This window comes from Pseudonaja textilis, chromosome 1 (genome assembly GCF_049901715.1).
Source record: "Pseudonaja textilis isolate UNSWEBS1 chromosome 1, rPseTex1.2, whole genome shotgun sequence".
Lineage (NCBI taxonomy): Eukaryota > Metazoa > Chordata > Lepidosauria > Squamata > Elapidae > Pseudonaja > Pseudonaja textilis.
The window spans coordinates 89,358,880-89,378,528 of NC_141990.1; the positions used below are offsets into that span (position 1 = coordinate 89,358,880).

The 19,649-nt window shown below is 41.0% G+C and overlaps 1 protein-coding gene across 4 annotated transcripts in view; it reads left to right on the forward strand.

Annotated features, from left to right (window-relative positions):
• Positions 1-19,107, forward strand: part of SLC18B1 (solute carrier family 18 member B1) — a 37,471-nt gene extending 18,364 nt beyond the window's left edge. For 2 of the 4 annotated variants that reach the window (XM_087940839.1, XM_087940828.1), the window contains exons 7-14: positions 2,220-2,356; positions 3,754-3,855; positions 4,605-4,696; positions 8,118-8,213; positions 10,032-10,106; positions 15,393-15,486; positions 15,574-15,623; positions 18,680-19,107. In XM_087940839.1, coding sequence (XP_087796965.1) covers positions 2,220-2,356; positions 3,754-3,855; positions 4,605-4,696; positions 8,118-8,213; positions 10,032-10,106; positions 15,393-15,486; positions 15,574-15,623; positions 18,680-18,743 — 710 coding nt within the window. In that variant the 3' untranslated portion in view covers positions 18,744-19,107. The remainder of the gene's footprint in view (positions 1-2,219; positions 2,357-3,753; positions 3,856-4,604; positions 4,697-8,117; positions 8,214-10,031; positions 10,107-15,392; positions 15,487-15,573; positions 15,624-18,679) is intronic. The other 2 variants (XM_087940833.1, XM_087940830.1) reach the window with 1 other exon arrangement.
• Positions 19,108-19,649: the final 542 nt, after the last annotated feature.

Here is a 19,649-nt window from a genome sequence, read left to right on the forward strand (position 1 = left end):
GGCTAGCACAAAATGTAAAACAAAAATTGCTGTGAAAGCCTGACTCACAGACGAACACAATACAGAAGCCTGATGATGGCAGATGAGATTCTGCCGAAACGTCGCTACAACTTTAAAAGCACAACTATAATGACATGGGAAAATACCCAAACAAAGCTGAATAATACACACACACACACACACACACACACACACACACACACACACACACACTCTGCTCAAAAAAATAAGGGAAACACGTAAACAACACAATGTAACTCCAAGTCAATCACACTTCTGTGAAATCAAACTGTCCACTTAGGTTGCAACACTGATTGACAATCAATTTCACATACTGTTGTGCAAATGGAATAGGCAACAGGTGGAAAGCATAGGCAGTTAGCAAGACATCCCCAATAAAGGAGTGGTTCTGCAGGTGGTGACCACAGACCACTTCTCAGTTCCTGTGCTTTCTGGCTGATGGTTTGGTCACTTTTGAATGCTGGCAGTGCTTTCACTCTAGTGGTAGCATGAGACGGAGTCTACAACCCACACAAGTGGCTCAGGTAGTGCAGCTCATCCAGGATGGCACATCAATGCGAGCTATGGCAAGAAGGTTTACTGTGTCTGTCAGTGTAGTGTCCAGAGCATGGAAGCGTTACCAGGAGACAGGCCAGTACATCAGGAGACGTGGAGGAGGCCGTAGGAAGGCAACAACCCAGCATCAGGACTGCTACCTCCACCTTTGTGCAAGGAGGGACAAGAGGAATACTGCCAGAGTCCTGCCAAATATCCTCCAGCGTGCCACAAATGTGCATTTGGCTGCTCAAACAGTCAGAAACATACACCATGAGGGTGGTATGAGGGCCTGACGTCCACAGGTGGGGGTTGTGCTTACAGCCCAACACCGTGCAGGACGTTTGGCATTTGTCAGAGAACACCAAGATTGGCAAATTCACCACTGGCGCCCTGTGCTCTTCACAGATGAAAGCAGGTTCACACTGAGCACATGTGACAGACGTGACAGGGTCTGGAGACGCCATGGAGAACGTTCTGCTGCCTGCAACATCATCCAGCATGGCCGATTTGGCAGTGGGTCAGTAATGGTGTGGGATGGCATTTCTTTAGGGGGCCGCACAGCCCTCCATGTGCCTGCCAGAGGTAGCCTGACTGCCATTAGGTACCGAGATGAAATCCTCAGACCCTTTGTGAGACCATATGCTGGTGCAGTTGGCCCTGGGTTCCTCCTAATGCAAGACAATGCTAGACCTCATGTGGCTGGGGTGTGTCAGCAGTTCCTGCAAGACTAAGGCATTGATGCTATGGACTGGCCCGCCTGTTCCCCAGACCTGAATCCAATTGAGCACATCTGGGACATCATGTCTCATTCCATCCACCAACGCCACGTTGCACCACAGACTGTCCAGGAGTTGGGGGATGCTTTAATCCAGGTGTAAGAGGAGATCCCTCAGGAGACCATCTGCCACCTCATCAGGAGCATGCCCAGCATTGTGGGGAGGTCATACAGGCACGTGGAGGCCACACACACTACTGAGCCTCATTTTGACTTGTTTTAAGGACATTACATCAAAGTTGGATCAGCCTGTAGTGTTTTTTTCCACTTTAATTTTGAGTGTAACTCCAAATCCAGACCTCCATGGGTTGCTAAATTTGATTTCCATTGATAATTTTTGATAGGTGTGTTCTGCAGGAAAGTCTAATTATAATTTTCTATGGTGTTGAACATTAATTGTAACGGCATTGTTGCTAATGGAATCTGTTGGCCTTTCTGATAAACAAGTTCATCAGGTACTTCTAACATTTGAAATGTATAGAAATGGGCTGAACTGAAGGTGATATCAGGACAAGAACTCTAGTTGGGCGTGATAACTTCTAACTATTATCATTATTCATATACATTAATATGCCAGTCATTCCTGCTACTTTAATATATATGGTATACAGGGTGCTACCTTCTGTCCTGACACATTAATCCTGCTCATAACTGTTATTTTAAATGGTTTATATTCTTGTTTATAAGAAAAATGCATGATAAATACCATTTGTGTGTAAGCCTGCATCAGCATGGTTAGATATTAACATGGAAAGGCTATTTCCCCTTCTTTACCTGAATTTAGGACTGTAGACTCAGGGCAAGGACTAGTATCTTTTAATGTATAAAATAGTTGTATAGATTAGTTACTATAATAATTTTATATTCTATGCTTTTCTAATTACAGATTCAGTTCCTAAGAAAGATTCATTTTTGAAGCTTATTGTTCTACCAAAAGTTGCAATACTTTGTCTAAATATATTTGGACTAAGTTCATGTATTGCCTTTCTAGATCCTACAATGTCATTATTTGTCTTGGAAAAAGTAGGTACAAAAAAATTCTTTTAGATCCATCTTATTCATTCTGAAATAACCTGTTAAGCTTTATAGATTTGATAAATGATTTCTAAATCATGGGTGTGTAACAAATATTAGCAGTTTGTTTTAACCTTTCTAATAGTTGCTACATTTCTAGATGTCTCTTCCTACATTGTAATTCTAACTAGCTGTCCCAAAGGGTCATATGGGCTCCAAAATATAAATAAGTTCATGCCTCAGAAATTATGTTGCTTAAAACTGGAGTGTCAAACACAAAGCCCATGGGCCGGCTGGCCCACAGGGTGCTTAGATCTGGCCCATGGGGCTGCAAAGGGAACAGCGAAGGACCAGCCCACGGTGCCTCTGCCAGCAAAAATGGAGCTCGGGAAGGCTGCATGTGCCCCCTCCCCTTGAGCTCCAAGAGAGGCCGTCGCAGCCAAAAACTGAGCTTGGGAGCCCATTTTTGCTGGCAGAGTGCTCAGGCCACCACAGGCACCCCAACACAAGTGACATCAAGCTGGCCACTCCCACGCTGGCAGACCCCTGCCTCCCCCCCGAGGTCAAACACAGCCCTGATGTGGCCCTCAATGAAATTGAGTTTGACACCTCTGCTTTAAAACAACATAAGGAGAACATTACTAACATGAAATACATTGAATGTGATTTATCTTCAGCCACATGGCCAATGCAGGTAGTCCTTGACTTAAAAATACAACTGAGATCCAAATTTCCATTGCTAAGCAAGGCATTTGTTAAGTGACTCAAGCCTAATTTTAACGACAGTTGCTAAGCAAGGCAGTTGTTAAGTGACTCAAGCCTAATTTTGCGACATTTCTTGCCACGGTTGTTAAGTGAATGACTGCAGCTGTTAAGTTAGTAACACAATTATTTGGTGCATCTGGTTTCTCCATAGACTTTGCTCATCAGAAGGAAACCAAAGGCAGTCAGGTGACCTGGGGTCACTGCAGCTGTCATAAATATGAATCAGTTGCCAAGCACCTGAATTGTGGTTACATGATTGTGGGGATGCCGCAATCGTCATGTGGAAAATGGTCATAAGTGTGAAAAAGTCATTAAAAAGTCACTTTTTTCAATCCCGTTGTAACTTTGAACAGTTACTAAATAAACTGTTGTCGGTCGAGGACTACCTGTATTGAATTCAGAGGTGGTATTCAGCAGGTTCTGACCAGTTCTGGAGAATCGGTAGTGGAAATTTTGAGTAGTTTGGAGAACCTACAAAAACCACCTCTGACTGGAGATTTTACAGTATCCTTGCCCTGCCATGCCCACCAAGCCATGCCCACAGAACTGGTAGTAAAAACAATTGAATCCCACCACTGATTGAATTAATATTGTATTCTGTTTTTATGCCCTAACAAGAATATTGATTTTTCTTTCTATAGTTTAAATTGCCAGTGGGATATGTGGGATTGGTCTTTCTGGCCCTAGCGCTCCCTTATGCCTTATCTTCACCACTTCTTGGTTTTCTAAGTGATAAAAAGCCGGTGAGTACAAGATCTTACCCCATCCTTATTTCAATTTTTAAACTTCTTTGGATTTGCCAGTTGTGATTATCCAGTATTGGTGTTTAAGTTTGACATGCTTCAGAAGCCAAATAATAGAAATCCTTGTGTTGACATTGGATCTTACCAAATCCCATAGATCAACTATGAAGACGTGTTTCTGCCTAATGTGTTTCCTCAGCCAAGAAATGGTAAGAAATAATAATACAATATATTTGTAATGTGTGGAAGAACTGTAGAGCTGGTTTGTCATCCAGACAAAGAGTCCCAACTCTGATGTGATAGATGTGATGAAACTTTTGTTTTTGTTCATAGCAAAAAGATTGCCAATAGCACAGCTCTTGGTAACTTGGAAAGCCATTGCCGACGTCATAGCCATACGTTTTACATTTTAGCGGGCAGGAGGACTCCTATCTGAGAACAGACAAGTTGAATCCTAATGTTTGGAAGAACCAGTTTGCTGGTGAGACACTTTCATTGGGAGAAAGAGAAGCTGTTTTCCCTAGTCACCCCTTTCTCTTGAAAAAGTAACCTCTTTCAGAGGGTTGGTTACCTCTTCTCAAAGAACATGAAGATGAATGTTAGGTTCTGGTTGAGCTGAATACATGAAATGATCTAATGTGAGATTTCTCCGTTATTTCAGTTTATTCCCTATTGGTTGAATTAATGCATCCAGTTTATTCAAACATGATATTTTGATGAGGATCAAGTTCTTTGTCTATCTCTTGCAGAGTTTAAGGAAATGGCTGCTAATCGTTGGAGCTTTTCTGACCACATTATGCTATTTTTTCTTAGGGCCAGCTCCCATCTTGCATATTGAAAGGTGAGTTATACTTCACTAACTTCTCCGCTGACAATTTTCCTGGTCTGAAGTTTTCCTGTTCATCGAGTCAATAAAGAAAGGGCTGTGTATTAACTAGTAATATCAATTTTTTCTACCCCAATAAATGAACTCTGCTGCCTGGCATTACTATTCTTTTTTGATGTTTTCTTCAGCCTGTGGAGAGAATAATAGCTGTTCTATCCTTACCTGTGAATGGGAAGGCTTAGAGACATTGAACTTCCAGATCAGCAATTCTGCTATTATCTCATTTTATTCCACTTTTTATTTGGAAAGAAAATAGTGGTGTTTCTGGGAATGCCTGAGCAATATAGGCAGTCCTTGACTTACAACAGTTCATTTGGTGACCATTCAAAGTTACAATGGCACTGATAAAAGTGACCTAGGGCCATTTTTCACACTTATGACTGTTGTAGCATCTCCATAGTTACATGATCGAAATTCAGGCGCTTCATATTTATGATGGCTGCAGTGTCCCGGGGTCATGGGATCACCCCTTGTGATCTTCTGACAAGCAAAGTCAATGGGGAAGGCGGATTCACTTAACAACCATGTTACTAACTTAACAAATGCAAAGATTCACTTAACAACTGTGGCAAGAAAGATTGTAAAATGGGGCAAATGTTTCAATTGGATTCAGTTGTGATGATAAATTGAGGACTACCTGTATGAAGGGAATTAGAAAATTGCATGCTTTTCCATTTAAGCCAGCAGGTATCAGGGCTCTAATAGATGATTAGAGAGTCAGGGATTAATCCATGTGCTAGTCACTAAACTTCCCTTCCTACAAAGGTACATAGTTTCCTGCAGCTTAAAGTCCCATTTCCTGCTTCTCATCCTTACTCCTGGGCAGTAAGAAACATGTTTCTAGTTACTCATTAGCAAAACATTGTTCAGAATTAAATAATGGTTATGAATGGAAGCTCAGGAGGTATCTTTGAGGAAATCAAAAATTAGGCAGCTTTGAGCTTCAATAGTATAGGAATATATTAATAATTATGATCAGTCTGGAAATGGAGTTGCTAATCTAAGGGCAGGTGGTTCCTCTGAATGTGCCCTGTTTCTGGAAAAGAGGAACAAACAATGTCATCCTGTATCCATCCTTAGCCAATTGTTAATGCAAACTCTGCTTGTTATTTCTTGCTCTGTGCATAAAGGGCTGTTTTCCAGCTTGTGCCAGCTCAACTATTGCTATCTGGTTTCTTATTCTTGCTGGAAAAACTTTGTACTTTAATTAGCTACAGTGCATAGTTGCTGGAGAACACCATCTCATCTCGATCACTAATCTCTCTAAGCTCTGTTCCGGCTACTATTATTGCTGATGTTCCAGTTGCAAATTGATTAGGATATTTCTCTGACATACAGAGGGTCACTGGCTTAAAACTTAGCAAAACCACCCTTCCCTTCCCTTCCCTGGTCTATAACAACTCACCATGGCCAATCTGGTGCAGCCAACTCACTGTGGCCAGCTCATCATGAGGCAACTCGCCTTGGGACAAAAGTTACATTAATATCAAAGAAACCATTGAATAGAATCATTAAAGAAAGAATGCCAAAAGAGGAACAAAATGTCAAAATGATGCTTCCTGTTAAAGTGAATTTTTGAATCGTCCATGGTGAGTTATCACATGGCAATCTGGCTGCAGTGAGTTGGCCAGGGGCAAATTGGCCACGAGAAGTTGGCTGCAGCACATTTTCCCTTCCCTTCCCTTCTCTTCCTACTATTTGGGGAAGTGGAATGAAACTCTCATCTCCGATAACATGAAAAATAATGAAAAGATGCACCAGTGACTTTGTTCAAAAAAAAGCCCAAGACTAAGAAATGTAGCTCAGAAAAAGAAAAAAAAATGCCTGCTCTAAGTTTTGAATCAGTGAATTTCTGCATGTCTGCCAGAACTATGCCATTGAGAGACTATTTTTATTAGTAGCTGCGTCAAACATTGTTGAGCCAAATCTGGAAAAAATCCAAGAAATGGTTATTTTATTTATTTAAAGGTTGGTTGTTGTATCTGCGTACATGTGTATTTTGATATTTTAATGTATATATAGATTTAGCTTAATTTAGTTAAATATATGCTTATGAGTACAGGGGTGGGATTCAAATTTTTTAACAACCAGTTCTGTTGGTGTGGCTTAGTTAGTGGGCGTGACTTGGTCATGTTTCTGGGTGGGTGTGGCTTGGTGGTCATGTGACTGGCTGGGTGTGGCCAACTCAATATCACTCACATCGAAGCATGCATCTCCTCGCCTGGCCTCTCATGACTGTGGGGATGCTGCAACAGTCGTAAGTGTGAAAAACAGTCAAAGGTCACTTTTTTCAGTGCCATTGTAACTTTGAATGGTCATTCCACACAAGCAGAGTACCAGCAAAGAAGGGGAAAAAGACTCCAGAGAGGTTCCTGAGACAGGAAGTCTAGTCCTGCCAAGAATGTAATAAAGGTTAACGGAGAGGAAGTTTCTGTAAGCAACACCAGAATGTTTCCTTCCTGCCTTCCTTACAGGATTAGGCCAGTAATTTCTTCTAACAACCATTTCCCCGAACTGCTTAGAATGTTAAGAACCGGTTCTAGCGAATAGGTGCGAACTGGTAGAATCCCACCCCTGTATGAGTACATACAATTGTCAATTATTTTCCAGGCATGAAACATTGGGAGGGCCCATCAGTAAGGGAATTGTTTAGTGGAGGGCTTCTGTAGCTGGCAATCTTAATTGAAACCTTAATTGGCAAATCTTCACTGAAGTGACCCAGAGTTTAGGCAGAATATTTTTAAAATGATTTAGAGTCCTGATAGCACCAGCATGAAACCTGAGTGGTTTAACATAGCAGTCCTGACTAATGGAAGGGAGCGTGTGTAGTGTTATTGCAGCCAGTGAGAATGACACTTAAGAGATAAAAGAAGTGGGGGCTTCTAAATCTCTAAGGCAAGGGTGTCAAGCTTGATTTCATTGAGGGCTACATCAGGGTTTGACCTCGGGTGGGACAGGACATGGGTGCATGGCCGAGTGTGTGTGCCCCGCTCAATGTCACTTGTGTCAGGGGCACCTGAGGTGGCCTGAGCGCTCTGCCAGCAAAAAATGGGCTCCTGAGCTCCATTTTCAGCTGCGACGGCCTCCTGCAACCCTTTGCCAGTGAAACCGGAGCTTGGGAGAGCCACATGCAGCCCTCGTGAGCTCCGTTTTTGCTACCAAAGGCACCACGGGCTGACCCTTTGCTGTTTCCAGGGTAGCCCCACAAGCTGGATCTAAGCACCCAATGGGGCAGATGCGGCCCCTGGGCCTTGACACCCTTGCTCTAAGGTCACTGTGAATTGGGTGGCCTTTTAAATATAAATGACAGATGGCAGAGAGATACCATGAATTACAGCTGAAATGAAGCGTTGTGTCTGTGCTTGTGATTTTGCAGTCAGCTTTGGCTTTTCATCCTGATGATGGTCCTGAACGGTTTTGCTCTTTCAATGATTGGCATCCCAATATACCCTGAAGCAATCAATAGTGCATAGTAAGTGATCTTCTCTTCATATTTATGTTATTCTTTATCCTCAAAGACTAGAATCATTAACTACAGTTGTATGCCCTCTCCCACCCACCCCTTGCCCCCACTGCTTCCCTTCAGTCATGCCTGACTCTTGGGTACTGCTTGGACAAGTCCTTGCAGTTTTCTTGGCAAGTTTTTTTTTAAAAGTGGTTTGTCGTTGTCTCCTTCCTAGGGCTGAGAGAAAGTGACTAGCCCAAGTCCACCTGGCTCTGTGCCTTCAGATTGGGACTAGAACTCCTGGTCTTGAGCGTGATGCCTTAACAACTACATCAGATTGTTAGGATTGCTTTAAAGCAGAGGTCCCCAAACTTGGCAACTTTAAGACTTGTGGACTTCAACTCCCAGAATTCTGGGAGTTGAAGTCCACAAGTCTTAAAGTTGCCAAGTTTGGAGACCTCTGCTTTAAAGACAGATATACTTATTAAATCAAATTATGGTTTGGCATTGTCTCTGTTTAGAACCTTTTCTTCTCTCTCTCTCCCCCTGCCCTGGATAATGACCTGCCTTACTTATCAAAGGTACATCCATGGCTTCCATTTAATTTACAAGACAACATCATGCTGCTCAGGAATAATGTATGGAAATGTCTGCATGCCATGGTCCATGGACCAACGTGTTGTACATACTTGGTTAATCCCTATTTATTCAATAAACTGGAATAAACATCCCAATCCATGGCCATATGTGCTCTGTCTCTCTTTCTTGCCTCGGTGACCCCCATTTATGACAGCTGAAACCTAATGGCAGTTTCCTTATGTTTGAATTGATAAACACATGAAGAAAAGAAACGTAAGAAAATCCCCATCAATCTAAACAAAGCATACCCCCACTTTCACAAACTGCCATCCCATATATCTGAAAAAAAATCTTTGACTATCCTTAAGAAGATTAAGTTTGTCCCTTGGCCAAACCCAGAAATAATAATCAATAAGCCAACACAGTTCTAGACTGCATAAACGGATAGAATCAAGATCACATGAAGTTTTAATGCCTACTTTATAATGCCTTGGTAAGGCCACACTTGGAATACTGCATCCAAGTTTGGTTGCCACAATATAAAAAAGATGTTGAGACTCTAGAAAGAATGTAGAGAAGAGTAACAAAGATGATTAGGGGACTGAGGCTAAAACATATAAAGAACGGTTGCTGGAATTGGGTATGTCTAGTTAATTGAAAAGAAGGACTAGGGGTGATATGATAGCAGTGTTCCAACATTTCAGGGGCTGCCACAAAGAAGCGGGAGTCAAGTTATTCTCCAAAGCACCTGAGGGTAGGACAGGAAGCAATAGGTGGAAACTAATCAAGGAGAGAAGCAACCTAAAACTAAGGAGAAATTTCCTGACAGTTAGAACAATTAATCAGTGGAACCACTTGCCTCCAGAAGTTGTAAATTCTTCAACACTGGAAGTTTTTAAGAAGAGACTGAAAAGTCTTTTGTCTGAAATGGTATAGGGTTTCCTGCCTGAGCAGGAGGTTGGACTAGATGACCTCCAAGGTCCCTTCCAACTGTGTTATTCTATTCTAAGCAAACCATGGCAGAGCTCAATTTGTGAACCAAATCACTGAAAAGATTTTAAATGCTGAATATATTGTTTTGAGGAGAGACAACCGTTGATATTTTTCTTTTCTACATTTAAAGACAAACGGTTCTGTTACAGATGTTGCTGGTTTGGGACTATATAATTATTTTTTGGTGATGATTGCCTTCTAAAATGTTTTGTAGTTATAAATGCAAATATTGTCCTTGGAAATAACTCTGGATTTCTGTCTTGCCTTCTACAGTGAGAATGGATTTGAGGAAGGATTAAACTTGCTTGGATTGGTGTCTGGACTCTTTGGTGCATTATGGGCACTTGGGTATGTAACCACTCATAAAATACCTATACAATTCATGATCAGAAATACAACTGCTGACTAAACATTATATAGACTAAACAGCATCATCAAGTACAGAAGAAATTCTTAAGAGTTTGGGAGAAATACATACAAGCCAATAACCCTTCAGGAAATAGGACAGTAGCATCCGTGGAGGAGAGCCAACCTGTGGTGGTGATGTGGTTTTCACACTGATAAATGCAGCACCCCAATCAAGCCCTACCCTTAATCTGCCTGAACCATGATAGTGCTACAATCATTGCATTATCAGGATGCTATATTGGTGCTTCATGAGCAATAGAATGTGTAGTCAGCCTTCATTTATTAAAACATGATACTTGAGGTTTACAAAATGCCGCAGACACAGGAAAGAAAAAAAATATTATTGCTTCAAGTATGACGCTATTTTTGTTGGCTGCTAACCTGTGATGTTTGCTCGGCCACATTATATGCAATCTGGCATAACAATCAGGGATATGAACGAGAGACAACTCAGAAACATTGCACCTTAAATTTTCACAACATATGCTCTCTCCCAATATCTACATATATCATCCATAAGTGTTGAGTAACTCATGCAGGACCTTGCCAGAAGTATAGAAGGTTGAACTGCACAAAAACACCAATTACAGAGTAATTTTGGATCTAAGGGACAGATGATTTTCTCTGATCTGTAGGTCACAACCGTGGTCATTTTGCTCTCTTTTGGATCTCACTGTATTATTAAGCCGGCCTTACTTTTTGCACAGAAAGCTGGTTAATAGGCATAGCTAAAGAACAGATAGCAATCATAGTGTTTCCTTCAGAAGTCAGTGTCTTCTATGTGATAGGAAGAAAATAAATACTAATTGAAAGTTTTCTGATTATTGATTTGGGATTCATTGTCCTAATGCAACAAATAAAACTAACTTTTTTCCTTTTGAAAATAAATATAACATTTAAAATCAAACTAATATACAGTAAGCGCTTATTAATGCTAGCTGCAATTATTAAGGTTAATAGTTGAATGCCATTTTCATTCCCAATTAAAAAAAAAGAATAAAATTATGTGAACAGATAAAGAAGACTTTTAAAACAAATGTTTAGAAAGTCATATGTACTGAACATATTTTGCAGCTGCCAAAAATTTCTTCCTTCTAGAAACAGACATCAAGATTGATTCATTCAAATCATGAGCACATCTCGAAGCTTGTATTTCTCAGTTGCCTAGAAGGATTGGGATTTATTTGTTTATTTGGTTTTTACTCCACCTTTATTACTTTATAAGCAACTCAAGGCAGCAAACATCTGTAATATTTTTTCATCCTCTTATCTGTGAGGTGGGTTGGACTGTGAGACAGAGTGACTGGACCTTAAGTCCCCAGCCAATTTTCAGCTTTGAGGCAGGATTAAAATTCAGTCTCCTGGTTTTTAGGCCAGCATTTTAAAATCCTATGCCAAATTGGCATATATGGAAGAGCTAGCTGTACATAATGGCTCTTAAGGCTGGGTTCACAAATCCAGCCCCTCTCTGTCTTTTCTTAAAGCACAGATAACTTTTTCCAGGCTTCTATATGGTACTGAGATTTAGCCGCCTTAAAAGTTGCGTGTAATTATTTGTTTCGAAGAAACAGCAGCACAATCTTTGTCTCAGGAAGCTTCAACAAAGATGTGCTGTCATGAATAAGAGAAGGATTCTGCATAGGCAGGTGGGGGGGTGGGGGTGACCAGACTTTAGGATCTCCAGGATCTAATTCCAAGCAAAAACTCCCAGAAAGAAAATCAAATAATGAAGTAAGAGGGATGGGAAGGAAGACAAACACAAACACCAAATAGGACAGTTACAGGAACTGAGCATGGCTAGTCTGGTGAAGAGAAGGACCAAGGGAGACAGGATAGCAGTCTTCCAATATTTGAGGGACTGCCACAGGGAGGAAGGGGCTCAGGCTACTTTACAAGGCACTTGAAGGACAGACAAGGAATAATGGATGGAAACTGAACAAGGAGAGATTCAACCTGGAAATAAGGAGAAACTTTCTGACAGTGACAACAATCAACCAATGAAACAACTTGCCCTCAGAAGTTGTCGGAGCGTCATCACTGGAGGCTTTTAAGAGGAGTTTGGACTGCCATTTGTCAGAAATGGTACAGGGTCTCTTGCTTGGGTGGGGGGGTTGGACTAGATGACCTAAAAGGTCCCTTCCAATTCTGTTAATCTGTTAATCATGTAATCAGGTGCAAAGGACTTCTTCCAAACCATTTTTAAAGCATGCAGCAACTTAATAGCTTGATATGTACCTAAATTATTTATTGTTAGGCAACAGAGACTGATAGAATTCTGATATATCCTACAGGATTTCCCATTATGGTTAATTGTTGCTGAAGTTCAGAGAGTTCTAGTAAATATTGCGCTTTATGTCTCATTCATTTCTAATCAGTGTATTAAAGAATCTATGTCCAGCAATGGTTAATGAGATAGCCAAAGATAATAAGGAAGGAAAGAAGGAGGGTGCCCAGTAAAGAAACCAGAGATAAGATGTTAAAAGTGCATTTGGAAATATAGTTTATAAAGTTAGCACATGCTACAGAATCATGATTTATCAATCAGAAACGATATGCTGACCAATATATGCTTGTTTTTTCCTACCAGTTGGAGAAGCTTCAGGAATCAGGGGAAAGGGAAAAAAGAAAACCAGAGGAAAAGGTTTAGAGCAGGGGTGTCCAACCTTGGCAACTTTAAGACTTGTGGACTTCAACTCCCAGAATTCCTCAGCCAGCAAAGCAAAGCTGGCTGAGGAATTCTGGGAGTTGAAGTCCACAAGTCTTAAAGTTGCCAAGGTTGACACACCGGTTTAGAGTTCTTGTATATGAATTTGGAAGTTTTGGTCTGTTGTTTCCAATAAATCAGAGTCTGATACCATAGTTCAGAGTTGTCTATTTCCGCTTTATTGGAGAGCAACATACCTATCGTCTGTATCAATAATAATTAAGAGTTTTCTTCCTGAAGAGTTCCTGAAGCTCTTCTCGCTAGTGGGAAAAATCAAGTAGGATCAGATGGATCAAGCCCACCTAAACTGCTTATTTGTGAACAATGGAGCAAAACGATCACTACAACACGTGATAACTCAGGAATCCATATGAAAAAGCTGCCACCTGTGAAGTCACCCGTCTCACGCACCCCTTTCCTGATCTGTGCCACACCCCTACGTACCCTTCCTGATTCCTGTGCTGTACCGCACGCTACTCTGACCCACACAGTACCTCTTGCACGTTTCTATGAGACTGCTACACCCCCTCGCCGACCCCTGCTATCCATTCATGCTGGGGATGATGCGTGTCATTGCATGACAGTGTGTAAGAAGGCCACACGGGTCAGAGGGATGAGTGGGGTGTCAGTGGGTGTGGAAGACTCACCAAGAGGGCCAGGAGACGGCGTGAGTGATGGTGGCACAGTGATTAGAATGCAGTCCTGCAGGCTAACTCTGCCGACTGCCAGCAGTTCGATCCTGACCAGCTCAAGATGGACTCAACCTTCCATCCTTCCGAGGTCGGTAAAATAATGATGCAGATTGTTGGGGGCAATATGCTGACTCTGAAAACCACTTAAAGCACTGCAGACTGGTGTATAAGTCTAAATGCTCTTGCTATGAGGGTGCAAGTGGGTGCACAAGAGACACCCAGTGAAGGCTGCAGGGTGGGCGCAAGAAGTGCAGCGCAGGTTGGGGAGGATGTAAGTGTGTGTGTAAGGGTATGAAGAAGGTGCAGCGAGTGTGTGAGTGGGGTGAGTTAAGTAAGGAAATATATATGAAATGATAACCCAACTGATCATGGGTTGCCTAATCTTTATAGATGTGAAAGTAGTTTTTGTTATATTTCTCTAGAAAAATAGCATGTGGCTTGACAGATGCTTCTGTGGGGCGGGGTGGATAAAATTTGGCTTCAGGAAGTGTCTCAATACCAATTACATGTGCTTATTTTGGATATTGAGATTGATATACCCAGTGTACTAAAAGTCAATTACAATGTGTTCTGTTATTTTTCTTTAAAGAACATGTTACTGTAATTTAAAACATTCAAACTATCAATTGAGTAAGGAATTGTTTAGAAATTACTGGCAACTAATTCAGACATTTAATGCAACGTATACAATTAAAAAGTCTGTGAGGCCTGACGTTCGGTACATCTTGTGTATTGGTTTTGTACTTTGTAGTAGAACTAGGAACCTGGCCAGAAGGGGGTCTCTTGGGAATCCTAAATAATCTATAACCACACCTACCATCTTTCTCAAGTAAGAGGCAGGGGATGGAATTCTCAAGGGGAACAAAATTAGCAATCTATTTCTGTGGAATCTTGACTAATGGTTTTAGGGAGAAGCAAGGACTTTAAAGAAACAGATCTCATCTGACTGAGCCTAGGAATTCAGGTATCCCCAGAAATTTGGAATAAGCAAATTATAGTTGCCAGAAAATGTCAGATTTTTTTTTCAGTGTGGTTTTTACTCAATTTGGATTAGCTATATATGCATTCCTGATCTATCTCTTGGTCTGTTCAGGCTGTTTACAAGTTAATGATGGCTACCTTTGCTATGTACTATATCAGCCTCACATAATTGTTGCATCTCAAGTATTTTGCTATCTTTATTAGGATAAAAGCATTTATTCTTTTTCACTCCAGGATAGCAATAGCAATAGCAGTTAGATATACTGCACATACCGCTTCATAGTGCTTTACTCTCTAAGTGGTTTAACAGAGCCAGCGTATTGCCCCCAACAATCTGCGTCCTCATTTTAACGATCTCAGAAGGATAGAAGGCTGAGTCAGCCTTGAGTCGGTCAGAACCGAACTCCTGGCAGTGAATTGATTTTAGCATGCAATACTGCATTCTAACCACTGCACCACCACGGCTCCTAATGGAATTTGGGTGGAGTTTGTCCTTAGCAGCCTTGAGTCTGAAACTACTTGGGCCTGGTTACCCTGGTTCAAAAGGCAAAACTAGAGCCAATTATTTAAAAGCTTATTTCTGGGGAAGGTTCAGAGGTCTGGGGTTCAAAAGAGGGCAGCAGAACAGATGGTGGCAGAATAGCTACCTACCCAAGTGGATTTTCCCTGTGGAACAGCCATGGATATTCCATGGCAGAAGGGCTGTGAGTGTGGAATTCCCAAAAGACGGCTTGTGTGGATGTTGATTACCACGATCTATCTTCCCTGCTACATATTTATTTCCTGTTCTTATATATTTTTAGATTTATGATAAATTTGGTGTGTATGGTTTTGTTTGTTTGTTTGTAGGTCTTTTGTAGGCCCAACTTTAGGTGGCTTCATAAATGAGAAACTGGGTTTTGAATGGTCTGCAGCCATCCAAGGAGGATTCACATTGTTAAGTGTATGTACACTAACATGATTTATTCATTATTTTATTACATTTGAATATGAAATGTCACAAATATACTAATAGTTGCTTTCTCTGAAGGGATTAGCATCTGCAATTTATTATACCTATGAAGCCATACAAAGGAAGAGGTACAGTAAAATTTTGTTCTTTTTCTTAAAATTTCATGAAAGGAGTAGAATACTTTGTTATTGATTCTCATTAAGACCACAAAAAAATTAATGCCAATTTTTGTTAGTTCTTCTATGTTTTTCATGAATTAATTGGCTGGGTTTTTCTTTTAACAGATATCAGCCGTTCAAATAGCATTGTGAACAACATGCCAAATGGCCCCTTTATTTCAATATTTGCTTTTTAATAACACATTAAATAAAACCAAACTAATCCCAGAAAAATAACTGCATTGTTTAAATATTCACCTTGAAGGTGTTTGCATATCATAATCCCCAACATATAGTTGCAAATTACTGTTGCATATTCACTGTTGGTCAGTGGTGGGATTCAAATGTTTTAACAACCAGTTCTGTGGGCATGGCTTAGTTAGTGGGCGTGGCTTGGTGGTCATGTGACTGGGTGGACATGGCTTGGTGCTCATGTTATTGTCTGTGTGTGGCCAACTCAATATCATTCACATCAAGGCATGCATCTCCTTGCCTGACCTCTCATAACTGTGGGGATGCTGCAACAGTCATAAGTGTAAAAAATAGTCATAAGTTACTTTTTTCAGTGTCATTGTAACTTTAAATGGTCACTCCACACAAGCAAAGTACCAGCAAAGGAGGGGAAAAAAACTCCAGAGAAGTTCCTGGGACAAAAAGTCTAGGCCTGCCAAGAATGTAATAAGGATTAACGGAGAGGCAGCTTCTGTAAGCAACACCAGAATGTTTCCTTGCTGCCTTCCTTACAGGATTAGGCCAGTAATTTCTTCTAACAACTGGTTCTCTGAACTGCTTTGAATGTTAACAAGCAGTTCTAGCGAATAGGTGCGAACTGGTAGAATCCCACCCCTGCTGTTGGTGCCTACAGGCAAAAATGTAGCTATTTAACTATTAAGTAATGGCTTGTTTTAGTTATATTTCTTAAATCTCTCATTCCAGAAAAGTTCGAATCCACATTTGGATTTAAATGGTCAAATATAGAGTACCTATTTTCATTTGATTTATGTAACTTTCATTTTTACTTGATTCTAGGCAATTTAACAATAAAATGTGCAAAATACATGAAATAAAAAAATAAAATGAAATAGCTAGCAGCCAGGCATTATCCAACCAACCATCCACAGAGCCAGGAGAAAGGCTGTATCCCATGCCCAGAGAGGTCTAGGACAACTCGGCACAGCCAACTCATCATGGCCAACTTGCCACAGCCAACTTACTGTGGAACGACTTGCCACAGGACAATATCAAAGAAATGGTGGAATAGAATCATTAAAGAAAGGATGCAAAAGGGAAGACAGAAAAAGTGATTGACAAAAATTAAAATATTTATTCTTATTATTTTGAATACTTGTAGCGTTGAATTGTCTGCAGCAAGTTGTCTAATGGTGAGTTGGCCTCGGCAAGTTGTCCTATGATGAGTTGGCTATGGTGAGTTAGCCAGAGAGAATTGGCAGTGATAAGTTGCCTGAGGCAAGTTGGCTATACCAAATATCCCATTCCATGCCCAGAGACCTAGGCATAAGATTTACAAAAAGCCAACAGGTATGGGGCCAATCTAATTTCAGGGGTGATGATATTCCAAAGGGTGGTTGTCATGGCAGAAAAGACTGTCCTTCTGGTCCCTGCTATCCAACACTGCTTATGTTATGGTGCCCAGAGCATGCCTCTTCTACCAAATCTAATAAGGTGGATAGATAGCATTGGAGAGAGACATAAGTGGCCCAGTCTCAAGCCATGAAAGGCTTTAAAGGTGACAGACAGCACCTTGAATTGCACCGAAATGTACATCAGAAGCCAATGCACCTCCCGAAGCAATGGTGTTAGATATGAGAAACTGACTGGCACCAGTAACTGCCCATGTCACCTCTCTCGGCACCAGTTGATGTTTCCAAATACTCTTCAAGGGAAGTCCCATATAAAGAGACTTGCAGTAGTCAATCCGGAGGTCACAAAGGCATGACTGACTGTGAATAGGGGCCCTCAGTCCACGAACAGGTGCAATTGATGCACAACCCAAAGTTGTGCAAAGGCCTTCCTAGCCATAGTTGCCACCTGCTTTGGGAGCAAAGCTGCAAATCCAGGAGGACCTCCTGATTATGCACAGGGTCTGTTTGTGGTACCACCTCATGCAAAGCCAAATATCAAAGGGCCCTAATGAAGAGGTCCTAAACCCCAGAGCCACTCAGTCTGGTTTGTATTGTGCTGAAGCCTACTGTGCCCCATCAAGTCCCCATAACTTCCAAACACAGAGAGAATCTCTACAGCATCACTCAGGTGGCCCAAAAAGTATAAAGCTGAGCAGTATCATCAGTACGCTAATGATAACTCACCCAGTCTGTGAGATGAGCTCACCCAAATAGATACTAAAGGAGTGGACTAAGCTCTGTGGCACCCCATGGAGTAGGGTCTGTGGGCTGGATCTCTTCTCTCCTATCAACACTGATTGAAACCAACCCCAGAGGAAGGAAGAGAACCAGTACAACAAAATGTCTTCCACCCTCAACTCCTGGAACCAGTCCAGAAGGATACCGTTCATTGGTATTGAAAGCCACTGAGAAGTTAAGAACAGCAAAGATGGATGCATCACTCCTGCCAGAGGTCATCCAATGGACGTACCCGCCCCCATCTTGCTATCATCAGAGGTCATCTAGCTATGTGATCAATGCTATTTCATTAACTATCCAGGCCTGAATCCTGATTGAAAGGGACTGAAGAATCCACTTCTTCCAGAGTCCTCTGAAGTTGCCACATAACCACCTTCTCTACAGCAGTGCTCCTTTCTGGGATTCCCATGTGAATCAGACCAAAAAAAAAAAAAAATTGTAGGTACCTGTGAGTGGGCTCTGTAAAGCAATGTCATTGTTTTTGCAGTCAGTTCCCACAGTGTAATACAATTTTTTTATTGGTTTATGCAAAATAAATATGCATAACTATGCATATAATTATGAGAAAAGTGTGCATTTATTGCCTCTTTGTCTTTGTAGTGTCCAATATGCTGAGAACATTTTTTTTCTTTTCATTTTGCATAGGTCCTTTCCTGGAATTCATCTTGGTTCAAAGCAAGAGAGGACTCTTTTATTGAATGAAGCTTAATGAGATGTTTTTTCTCATTGCCAGTTTAAATCTAACTTCATTTGCAATTTAAGAACATAATGTGCAGCAGACCAAGCAAATGTCATGAAATGTAGTTTTTCCCAAAAAAATAACCCTTCACAATCTTTGGATTATAAAAGCATTAGTCTCTAATTAAATAATAACGTGCCATTTTATTATTAGAAATGCCACTCCAAATTTAGCCTTTTACCCCCAGTTCTATGGTGGTCTTCTGAAAAAGTTGCACTGAAAAAGACTGTCAAAGAGATTTATAAGATAAAAGTGTTTTGTACAAAAGGTGATTTTTCTTTAATACAGAGACACGCACAAAGAATGCAAACTAATAAAGTATTATTTCAAATAATCCCACATTGGTTTGGTCAGTTTACTGAAGCTTGATATGGAACCGCATTCTGTACATGCTTTTGTATCTTTTCCTTTTTTAGACACTTTCTGAAAGTCAATATGAAGCCAGAAGAAACAGAACACATACGAACCAAAGCTCATAAAGTTGAAGAACTCAATGTACATTTAAAGCTTAGACTTCCAAGAGTGCAGCAAAAATGTTTGACATGAAGCGCATATTTAAATCACAGCCTTTGGCTTGCAAAATCCTGCAACTTCTGTGTGTCAGGGACATGGAGCACATTTTGCTCATTTGAAGAGGGGTGTTGTAAATGGTCTTGCAAGTCAGAGGCATGTGCAGTACTGTGGATGCTTAAAGCCCCTTCCTCCATCACAATGTCCCCTTCACAGTCATTAATTAGGGAGGAGTTATAGCGTGAAACACAATGAACTAATCTACTCCAGTATCCATTAACTGAAGGATGTTTGAGAAGACAAAAGCAGTAAAGGCAAGCTTTGTTTTAAAGTGAAATGCTTGTGATTGAGTGTGTGTGTGTGTTA